The 12,410-nt window shown below is 41.2% G+C and overlaps 1 protein-coding gene across 5 annotated transcripts in view; it reads left to right on the forward strand.

The window, feature by feature from the left end:
- NHSL2 (NHS like 2) overlaps positions 1-12,410 on the forward strand; it is a 168,009-nt gene that overhangs the window by 141,725 nt on the left and 13,874 nt on the right. For all 5 annotated transcript variants that reach the window (XM_075259356.1, XM_075259357.1, XM_075259358.1 and 2 more), the window contains 2 exons: positions 4,501-4,652; positions 6,537-6,732. In XM_075259356.1, the coding sequence (XP_075115457.1) occupies positions 4,501-4,652; positions 6,537-6,732 (348 nt within the window). The remainder of the gene's footprint in view (positions 1-4,500; positions 4,653-6,536; positions 6,733-12,410) is intronic.

Genomic DNA, 12,410 nt, shown 5'->3' on the forward strand with positions numbered 1-12,410 from the left:
CAAAGTGGCTTGAGATGCTGCAAATTTTCTGCAGCAGTAAATCTGTTGCACTACTGCTATAACTCCACAGTATAATAAACACATTATAAATGGTGCTTTTATGTTGATTTTGTTGCAGAAATACTGCACATTTGCCACCACATTGCAAAGAGTGAAATCTGCATAAAAAAAATCTGCAGCATAGAATTCAATTGAATGGGATTTGTCGTGTAGTACCATAGATATATGAGAAAGAAGGAGAGAGACATACATTGCAGGGACTGCAGCGTTTATGCCACATGGGGCCCAGGCCTTATGGTGATTTATTTTAAAATTTTACCTGTCATATTTTAAAAAATCTTTAGTTTTTCTATGTACACTGAGGGCGGGTTCACACCTGCACCCGATCTCTGCTTTGTGGGTTTCCATCTTCTGCCAGAGAAACTGGACAAGAGACAGAATTCCAGCAGTCAGTGTCTGCCTGTGAGTGTCTTCTGGTCTTTGTGGCAAAACCACTTTTTTTTTTTAACCAGACACAAAGTCCTGCATGTCCGACTTTGTGTCCAGTAAAAAAAACGCTTCATCACGGAGAGGCAGAAGACGCTCACAGGCGGTCACTTTGCAAACCCATTCACTTAACTTCACTTGTCCAGTTTCTCAGGCAGAAGACGGAAACCTGCAAGGCAGAGGTGTGAACCCGCCCTAAGCCTAATAATGGACTGACACTTCCTGTTAACTGGAGACCTCTATCTTAGCACTACTAGAAAAAGAAGATTATGTTTCAACAATGACTTTCATTAGAAACAAAAGATAATATGTTGCCTTTGAGAAGAATTCTGCAAAGTGAAAAAAATTCTCCCCATTTTATTTATCCCTATATAATAGAATTATCCCCAGCTAACAATAAACGTATAATAATAACCTCACTATAGTTATATAAGGCTCACAATACACTCATCAATGAAAAGGACTGCATTGTAGGAATTCACTTCAGGGGATGCATAACAGCGAGACAGTTTCCTGTTAACATAAGGGTACACAAGAAGGATTTCAGAGGGTCAAGAATAAATTTAGAGAAAGGAAATAATTCTAAAGGATTTAAATAATGCTAAACTGTAAGGGCGTCTGTTCATTGAAGGGCAGCTAAAAAAGCTGCGAATATGATTGTGAACTATACAGTATATGTAAATGTGCATGGAAGTGGAACAAAGTAGATTGAGTTACGATTTTTGTTGATCTCATCTAAGTAATTTCATCAGGGGCTCCTCTTTACCCCTTCTTTTTGACCTGTCCTCAGTCACTTATCTGATACTATAAATCCTCTCTTTCCTTAGCATCAGTCTTTTCCCTTTCTTAGCTTTCCTCAAACCTCACCAATTACCGTATTTTTCGGACTATAAGACGCACCGGACCATAAGACGCACTAAGGTTTTAGAGGAGGAAAATAGGGAAAAAAAAATTTTAAGGAAAAAAAATTGGTGAAATATTTAATAACCTAATAATATAATATTTCACCAATGTAAATAGAACCGGGGGCTTTCGGACACAGGGATACCAAATGTGTATGTGTTTCACAGTAATGTTTTTGTTTTATATGTATTCTAGGGATATGGGGGTGATTTGAACATATATCTATCTAATCTATCTATCTATTCTATCTAATCTATCTATCTATCATCTATCTATCTATCTCCTATCTATCTGTCTGTCTGTCTGTCTGTCTGTCTGTCTGTCTGTCTATCTATCTATCTATCTATCTATCCATCTACCTATCTATCTCCTATCTATCCATCTATCTGTCTGTGTCTGTCTGTCTTTCTATCCATCTATCTATCTATCTATCTATCTATCTATCTATCTATCTATCCATCTATCTATCTATCTACCTATCTATCTCCTATCTATCCATCTATCTGTCTGTGTCTGTCTGTCTTTCTATCCATCTATATCTAATCTATCTCATCCATGGAAGTGAAGCTATGCAAGAAGAGAAAAAGGGGCGGGCCAGACGGGTGAAGGAGGTGTGGTTTTCTAAGCAAACTTGAAAACACACCTCTTTCACCCATCTGGCCCGCCCCTCCTTCACTGCCTCTCAGATCTGGCTCTTGCAATGAAGCCACACAGACAGGGAAGTAGGGGCGGGCCAGACGGGTGAAGGAGGAGTGGTTTCAAGCTTGCCGAGAAAACCACGCCTCCTCCTCCCGTTTGGCCCGCCCCTCCTTCCCTGTCTGTGTGGTTTCATTGCCGGAGCCAGATCTGAGAGGCAGTGAAGGAGGGGCGGGCCAGACGGGAGAAGGAGGCGTGGTTTTCTCGGCAAGCTTGAAACCAGGCTTCCTTCACCTGTCTGGCCCGCCCCTACTTCGCTGCCTCTCATATCTCGCTCCTGCAAACACGCGACACAGACAGGGAAGGAGGGGCAGAGCAGGCAGGCACCGTGCTGCTCTCCGTGCTGCTCCTCATAGACAGGACACAGACGCTGCACACGCTGCATTCGGTCTATAAGACGCACACACATTTTCCTCCCATATTGGGAGGAAAAAAAGTGCGTCTTATAGTCCGAAAAATACGGTAAAGGTTTAGTGTCTTACAGTTGTCACCACTTTCTTCCCCCCTCCCTTCTCTGTTGCAATTCTTTACGATGCCTTGCACCATCTCTACTTTATCTATACCTCTGGTACGCCTAGGAGAGTAACTTAAATTGCATGTGTTTTAGTACTGATTCTATGTATATGATAATGTAACCATCCCACCTATATAAGCTTGTTGAATATTCTGTTCAAAAACCATGGTGTTAATATGGAGTTGGGCGAAAGAGTGGCCCTCGCATAGTATAATATGCTCCACAGTGGCCCCTGTACAGTATAATATGCTCCACAGTGGCCCCTGCACAGTATAATATGCTCCACAGTGGCCACTGCGCAGTATAATGCCCACAGTGGCCCCCGCATATTATAATACTAGCTGGCACCCGCGACTTCGTCTGCGGTGATTGTAGAAGTGGGTATATACAGGCGTGGGTAAGGTTTTCGTACTGTGTATAAGGGATGGGATATGAAGTGTAACTTTGTATCTTGTTTTTGCTGTAATTCAGAGAATACGTGAGACTTTTGTGTTGAAGTTAATTTGTATTTGAGCTGCTATACGGTGTTGTGAGAAACTTTACATAGTGACTTTGGGACAGAAGTAGTTGAAGTTAACCCTTTCCCGCCAATGGCATTTTTTGATTTTCGTTTTTGACTCCCCTCCTTCTAAACCCCATAACTTTTTTATTGCTCCGCTCCCAGAGCCATATGAGGTCTTAATTTTTCCTGGGACAAATTTTTCTTCATGATGCCACCATTATTTATTCTATATAATGTACTGGGAAGCAGGGAAAAAAATTCAGAATGTGGTGTATGTGAAGAAAAAAAATGCATTTCTGCGACTTTCTTACGGGCTTTGGTTTTACGGCGTTCACTGTGCAACCAAAATGACATGTACCCTGTATTCTGTGCTTCGTTACGATTCCGGGGATACCAAATTTATATGCTTTTATTTACATTCTGACCCCTTAAAAAAAATCCAAAACTGTTAAAAAATTATTTTATGAAAAGTTGGCATATTCCGACAGCCGTAACTTTTTTATACGTGCGTGTATGGGGATGTATAGGGCGTCTTTTTTGCGGGAACGGGTGTACTTTGTAGTTCTACCATTTTCGGGAAATGTTATTGCTTTGATCACTTTTTATTAAAATTTTTAGCAGAATCAAAACAGTGAAAAAATGGCGGTTTGGCACTTTTGACCATTTTTCCCGCTACGGCGTTTACCGAACAGGAAAAATATTTGTATAGCTTTGTAGAGCGGGCGATTTAGGACGCGCGGATACTTAACTTGTATGTGTTTCACAGTTTTTAACTACTTTTATATGTGTTCTAGGGAAAGGGGGGCGATTTGAATTTATCCTTTTTATTTTTTTATGTTTTTTTTTACTTTTTTGAAACTTTTTTTTTTGCATTTATTAGACCGCCTAGGGGTATTGACATGGGTGGGCGGTGTCGCGGATTGTCAGAGTGGTGGGGGTCGGCAAACATGGCTGCTCCGGAGCGTTAAAGAGCGCCTCCTGGAGAATCGTTAAGGTGAGGGGCAAAGTGGTAAAGTATATGTATATGTGATTGTGTGGGGTCAGGGGCGAGGCTGTAGAGGGCAATATGAATTTTGTGGCTTGCTATGGTCCAAAGTGTGTGAGATTGCAGAGATGGTGGTGTGAGTTTGGGTTTTGTGGGGGTCCTGGCACAAACGTATGTGCGCTATTGTGACGAAAAGTAGCCAATTGTTTAATCGAGTGTAATGACTATGTTTGTGGAAAATTTCAGCCAAATCGGTGGAGCGGTTTTTCCGTGATTGAGGAACAAACATCCGAACATGCAAACATCCAAACCCACAAACTTTCACATTTATAATATTAATAGGATGGTTTGCGCATGCCTATGTACCATCAGACAACAATAAATTAACTATGTATCATTGTTCTTAATTTACAGGGGACTGTTTTGCAGAGGAATTTGAAGATCGATACTTAGATACTAAAGTTACTGGACAGACTTTTCGCTACTCTGCTCTATCACAGTCTACAACTCTTCCACCAGAAACTCCCACAAGGAGTACACCTAGGCGTCTTGAATTTGTCTATCTGGTAAGAAGTCACAATTCTTCCTTATTATATTTAATGATATTAGTTCCATTCATTTATTCATTTAACCCCTCACAACATCCACTGTGCATAAACAAATGTTGGGTATTTAAAAATGACGCCAGCTCAGAAGCTAAGTGGGTGTCATAGTCACTGGATGAGAGACATCTCTTAGTGTGTAAATTTAACCCCTCATACACTGTAGTAAGATGAAGCCACAGGCATCAGAGCAGTGAGTGGCTCCATTACATTGAGATTTCAGGAGCTGTTCTTATGCCAGACAGAAGCCTTCTGAAGGCTATCAGACCAACAGATGGATGCAGACAGAATGGGCTCCGCCTGGATCTATCATTCTATTCATTTTTAATCCATTGTTGTGATTCTATGGCAGATCAGAACAGTAGATTAAACCGTGACAGTAGGAATATACCCAAAGACAGCCTACTTCCAATATCAGGATCATTCAGTAAAAGATCACAAGACCCAAAGTTCCCTTGCATTGTGATTGTGAATGGTGTGGACCTCTGCTATACAAACTACACAAAATACCCCATAACCAATTACAATGTGAAAAAACAAAAAAAAACAAAAAAAAAAACAGAAAAAGAACACATAATAGATGAACAAATTTAACTAAATAGTTACAGATTTAGGGGGCGTTCACGCTATCGTTGGTGACCATCAGCAGTGTCCGTGGCTATTGTCAGTTACGAGATTTTACCAACGGACACTAGCTGAATCGTCAGAATTTCTATTCATTTCAATGGGATTTTATCTTTTGACCATTTATATCCGTTTACACTAAAGTCCGTTTTTTTCCAGCGGACAAAAAAAAACAAACTACATGCTGGACTTTTCTGTCCGTTAGAAAAAACAGACGGCAAGTGCCTGTTATTTTTTTGGGTAAAAAAATATGCAAATCTATTCTCCAGGATGTAATTAGGAGAACAGTGCACTCTGTACGCCGCCCTCTAGAGGACAGCTTCCTTAACATCATGCATGACTCAGTTATAAAGCCTACTATCATGATGTGGATTTAATTGCCAAATTAGTATTTCTATTCCAAAAGGAACAGATTCCCAGCTATGGACAGCGCTGTTTCGGTCTTTTGGACCTCCTCAGCATAGCGTAGGGATACTGATTTGGCAGAGTGAGAGACTATAGACCAGGCTATAGACATTAAGGCCAGGGACCCATGTTTTGAGAATATGTCCGAAAAAATCTTCAGCATTTTATAGTACCTGATTCTGGGTAACCCCATGCAAACATTGCAGAAAATAATCTCCAGTGGAAATACCGTGCCTTCAAAGACTGTTGTCTTTTTGTAAATCGCAGCATGTCAATTATACTAACAGAAACGCTGGCGTTTTCCATATAGACATAATAGGGACAGAAAATCCACAGGGGAAAACTCTGTAGACTTTGTGAAAAGTGCTGTGGATAAAACCATGATGCGTTTCTGCCGTAGTATTTTCTGAATTGGTTTTTGTTTGGGGCTTGCTACGTGGGGCCATCTGGATATTCATGGTTATATCCACAGGATATAGTTCACTCCATTTACTTATACAGGAGTTCCAAAAATATTTAGGGCTCAGCTATTTTCAGAACTGCTATACTAGTGAATAGTATTCAGCCATCTCTCCTTTTATAGTAACATGCGACAGATATGAGTCTCAGAGGTGGGACCTGCGTCTATTGGGCAGTTTTGGGAAATCTTGTGGATATACGCCATAACTGCCCAAGATGGGAATTTTATTAAACACTATTTGCAAAGCAGCTTCATTTTCTTTTAGGCGTCTGTTGCTGAGCTAACACTAGACAAATGGATGTGTTAATATGAAATACATATCAGCTTATGTTTTAATACTACATGTGTTATATCCACAGCCAACCAACAGAAGAGTGAGTGAAGATGAAACAACTACAGTAGGAGTTAGACCTCGGGAGACTTGTTTAAGTCTACCTACCACTCCAGATAAGCAAGTGGCCTGGATTAAAGCATTCCCATTTCCTATCCCAGAAGAGAGACGGTGGCATCAGTCAAACTCCATTCAAACGAATATTGTACCCATAAATGTATCTGGTATGTTATACAGACTTATTATCATAGTCTATTGTCTATAGCCAGTAGTTTGTTTTTAGTGATTTTTTTTCTTCGTCTTATATTTGCATTTTTATTTCACTCTTTTGTATTTTCTTCCGATCAAAGCTTATTCGAGCCATCAATGTATTAGGGCAATGGAAAGCGTCTTGGTTTAATTTGCAGTAGAAAAAGGCAAAGAAACTTCAATCTAGTCGTTAATGATTAATTTTTACCACAAGAATTAAAAACAACCGTTTTGATGTTTTTAACACAGTTTTTAAACTTACAGCTGGAACATACATTTGTTGCACTTGTAAATTTAGAAAACTGCATACATTTTTCATTGCAGTTTGGATGTAATTGTAACTGCATCACGTGAATGCACCCTGAAAGCTATACTATACTTTCCACCCAACACTTACAAAAATTGGCCTTTTACCGTCACTAAGCTCCACAACACACAATATAAGCTCTCCAGTGGCCCCCAGGCATCTAATACTGCTCCCCAATGGGCCCCAGACACCTAATAATGCTCCCCAGTGCCCTCCAGGTACCTAATAATGCTCCTCAGTGGCCCCACGGAAGTAGTAATTATTTCCAGTGGTCCCCATGCAAGTAATATTGTCCTCCAGTAGCCCCCAAGCAAGGAATAATGTGCCCTAGTGGCACCCAGGCAGCTGATAATGCCTCCCCAGTGGCCCCAAGCAAGTCATAATGTCCCCCAGTGGCCTCCAGGCAACTAATAATGTCCCCCAGTAGCCCACAAACAACTAATACTGTCCTCAGTAACCAGGCAAATAATAATGTTCCCCAGTGGTCCCCAGGCAAGTAATAATGTTCCCCAGTGGCCACCCGGCAACTAATGATGTCCACCAGACAACTAATACTGTCCCTCAGTAGCCTCCAGACAAGTATTATTGTCCCTCCAGTGGCCTCCAGACAACTAATACTGTCCCCCAGTGGCCTCAAGACAAGTAATACTGCCCCCCTCCAGTGGCCCCCCCATGAACCAATGCACTTTTTTCCTCTAGTTCTATCTGACTGAGCAGCCATGCTGAGCATGTCTGAGGCCATATGTTTGGGGGACACCCAAAATAGCTTTGCAAACCACATGCGGCTCTGGGGAACGACATGTTGAGAATCCCTGGGGTGATGGGGGACTGGAGAGCAGAATCTCTCAGTGTTTATGTAAATGCTCATATGTAAAAATCATCATTGCTGATTATGAATCTCCAAAAGTAATTTCATTGTATCCACCATTCCAATAAGATCTAATCAGGCATGTTATTTCTCATTTGTCATCATTCAGGGATTCTGTCGCACATTATCACATTAGCGAATGTCATGCTGAGTTATGGTATTGGTGGGGCTTGTTTATGAATTTGGTAACGGTCAATTACAAAGCTGTAAAAAATTCAGACTTCAAAGCAGACACGATGATGATGAATAATTTCATCATCTCAACTCATTTATTCCAAAGACTGTCACTAAGTGCGCTGAAAAAAAAAAGTGAAAATGGAGGACTTCCATCTGCATTACATAGCCAAAGTATCTGGAACCCAAAATCTGATGCCACAACCATAGACATCACTATGATGTAGCTCTTCCATCCTTATTACCAATCTTCTTTTCTTTAGTCACCAAGTCACTACTTATATAACATGCTGAAATCTTGCAGTTTTCAAAGTGACAGTAGCCTTGTACTTCTTGTAAGAATGCTTTTGTTATATGCGCTCCTAGATATTGCTATTAGATACTTGTTATGGCGCCCTCTGGTGTTTTGTGATTCCCTCTAAGCACATCCAATTGTAGTGCTCTGATTCTAATAGCATGGAACACTTAACAAGTAGCACAAAATACTAATGAAAATCCTGTTAAATCGATAATTTTGTCAGCTACAGATCATCGTCATAGTTTTTGCCTAAATAAACATATCCTTCAGGGGTTATGAAAATATGTTACCGATTAGAAACCAAGGCAGACAAAATTTTCTGCTAATATTCATCTCAACATAATTTATTTATTGTGTAATATACAGGTGAATTAGTTATGTCTTATACACTCATGTGAATGATACAATTGTGTGAGGCATATACATTAGTATACAGGTAGAGATTTTGGTTTTGTCATTGGCCGGGGGGTCCGAGCTAAACTTTTGCATTAGGCCCCATAAGCCTTTAGGCCCACCTTCACCTCTATGGTTATTTGGTTTCTAGTACCGTATATACTCGAGTATAAGCCGACCCAAATATAAGCCGAGGCCCCTAATTTTACCACAAAAAAACTGGGAAAACTTATTGACTCGAGTATAAGCCGAGGGGGGAAATGCAGCAGCTACTGGAAAATTTCAAAAATTAAAATGGTTGGAGTTTTTGGGTGCAGTAATTGCTGAGGAAGGGGAGGGGGTGTTTTGGTTGTCTGTCTGCCCCTTCCCTGACCTTAAGGACTGGGTTTTTTTTCGCTCACTTGGAATTCAGCCTGGCTGACTATAGGCCAGACCATTTTTTTGCTGACTCGAGTATAAGCCGAGGGGAGCTTTTTCAGCACAAAAACTGTGCTGAAAAATTCGGCTTATACGCGAGTATATACGGTAAGTGGAACTAAGCCTTATCTATTGAATGCTTGTAAGTAGAAATAAGTGAACCTCTAAAGAGTTGTATCATTTTGGGTTTGCGCGGGTTTGTGTCAGGTCGAACAAGTTCGGTACAAATCACACCTTAATTTGGCTTAAAACATACAATATCAGGGCACCAAGGAACCAAATGGAAAAAGCAATAGTTTTGTAGAAAAATTAGCCAGTTTTGATGATTTGTAAGTGCTATTGTTATTTGGCAGTCAAATGTATGTGTCAAATTGAAAATTAGAAAGAACTTGACTTTTCAAGTGAAATCAAAGTAGTTTAGGTTTTTTGATGCCAACACTGGTACCAACAGTGTGGTATAGTGGAATGTGATAGACTAGGGAACGGGATATGTCTGGAAGAGCAGCTGAGTGATGGTAGCTGTCCAAAAATGAGTGACAGTACTGCATGGAATAATATGATGGACCAAACCACAGAACATGTCTGGCTGAGTGGTGGTAGTGATGGTAATTGTGGTAACACGAGTGACAGTACGACATGGAATGATATGATGGACCCGATCACTGGAAATGTCTGGCTGGGTAGTGGTCTGTCATTTGTCTATATTACTGCAGGCTACTGCAGTCAGGCTCATGGCAGCACAGATATTCTCCCTCACCCCTATCTATGATTTCTATCACTAATTTGCCTGTAATTGATTACATCGGATTAAACTCTACTACTTTCTAAAACTGTATAGCTCTATGAAATTTGTAAGCTGTGCAGCATTCAGTCCTCTGTATCATGCAGTGATATGAATAAAAGATCCATCCCAACATCCACCATCACTGCAATGATTTATGTTCAAACCCACAGCCCTTTATAAAGAGTATATGATATCAGCACCGTAAGGTGTCTAGCTACCACTATCTATTGGCATTGGCTGTCCACTGATATCAGGTGACGCCAGGAGATCACAGTAACTCACAAGACAAGTGTCTCTTCTATATTTTCCGTGTGCAATATCTGTGACCATTTTAGTTTATCCAAGACAAATCTTTAATTATTCAGTTTTGTAACATTCGGGTCGAAGACGGTATATGACAGTTCGGTTCACTCATCTCTACTTGTAAGGAAGGAAGAGAATATCAAACCGTCTGCCGTGAACTGCTGGGGGACTGAATATGTAAACCATGATTTTATAACATTTGTGGCCCTTTTTAGTCTTTGTTTTGTATAAACCAATTATTCCTGTACTTTCTATACCATTTAAATACACATGAGCTCCTGAAAGCACACTGACCCCATAGACTACAATGGGGTACGTGTGTTTTCTGCGCAGTGTCTGAACGAGTCATGTGGAGATGAAAGTTGTTTATGAAGTACTTTTTTCTCCACATGTTCCGTGTGGACACGGCATAGAAAATACATGGATCCCATTATAGTCTATGGGGTCCGTGTGCTTTCATGTGCTCACCGCTTGGCGATGCGTTCGATATTCCCTTCAGGGTGTCCCCAAGCGGGCTCCCTGAACAGAATACCAAATGCAGATGTGAACCAGGCCTAAGGCTACCTGTGCCCCACCTCCATTTGGGGATTCCATCCCTGAATCTGCTTGGAAAAATGCAGAGCAAAAAAATCCTGCAAGCAGCTCTTTTCACTCTGCATTTTTCGAGTGGAAACCCGTTGGACCCTATTATAGACTATGGGGTCTGCAGGTAACCAAATTGGGATTTCATTTATCTGGTCCCCAAGCTATCCCGATGAATGGAAACCCAAATGCAGGTGTGAACCTGGCATAAGTTATTATAGTGAACACTGGCTATCCATTATTCTGGACAATAAAATATTAAATTCCAATGTTATTTGTTATACATTTGACCTAAAAAAAAACAAAACGTATTCAGATATTTGAAGAAGAGACCTGGCATAACCTATGCATGCCTTTACTTTTCCTGTTATTCTATCAGTAGAAAACATGGACTAGTTATTAGGAAACTTGCACTGTTTCCTGAAACACAATCCAGACATAATGAAAATACCTTCCTGTCTTTGAAATAGCATCAGCCGAGAGACTGTTTACAAGAACTATCATATTTGCTCTGCCGGGGCCTATGATATAAAGTGCTTTCTATCTATATTGTAGGCATGCTGATAAGAGAGCCCCTATAGTCTCTGCTGACCAGTAACAAAATGAGCTGACTGCAGATGAAGTTTATTACAGCTCTGAGACCATTTTTTCTAGAATACTGTAGTGCAGCAATGCTCTAACATACCGCCCATTGGACCAAATAAGGCCAAACAGCTTTGTGGTGCTGCCCAGCTGTTTTAAAGGGTGCAGCTTGCAATTCTGAATTCATACGTGTGAGGAGTCTCAGCATATTCTAAGATGAGCATAGAAGACAGAAGAGCTGAAAACGTTCTGAAAATAGCCGAGGTTGCATGTTTGGATATTTTCAGAAATCTCATATACTTGAAAAAAAAAAAGAGACTCACACATATGTGGCCCCAGTGCCGCACCTCTCATGAGGCAACCTGAAGAGACCGCTTCAGGCGGCACAATGCGGGGCCCCGGGGGGGGTGGCATTTTTACTGACCTAAGCCAGTCCAGGACAAGCTGTCCTGGACCGGCTTAGCGTCACCATCTCGGCAGCCCAGCACGGGAAGCGAGCAGTGGATTGGGGAGGCCCTGTGGACGCAGCGCAGCTCCAGCGGCCACCCCTCATCTGTAACAATTCTGGTTATCAGATTTGGAGTCCAAATGGTACAGTACTTAAATAGTAATAAATGAAGGATAAGTACCTCAGAAGTAGAAGAAACCGTGGTCAGACGTTAGCAAGGTTCGGTACACAGGAGGAGCAGATCAATCGTAGTCAGGCGTTAGCAAGGTTCGGTACACAGGAGGAGCAGATCAATCGTAGTCAGGCGTTAGCAAGGTTCGGTACACAAGAGCAGCAAGGCAGTGGTGAGGTTCAGGGCAACAGGAAGCAGACAGCCAGAATAATCAGGCACAGGATGGAGTGAGCTGTGAGTTCATATAGGACGGGCTAAACTGTGATTGGCCACAGAACAGGTGATCTTAATAAACCAATTACTCCAACAGAAGAGACCAGACAAG

This window comes from Leptodactylus fuscus, chromosome 11, assembly GCF_031893055.1.
Source record: "Leptodactylus fuscus isolate aLepFus1 chromosome 11, aLepFus1.hap2, whole genome shotgun sequence".
NCBI classification, from domain to species: Eukaryota; Metazoa; Chordata; class Amphibia; order Anura; family Leptodactylidae; genus Leptodactylus; species Leptodactylus fuscus.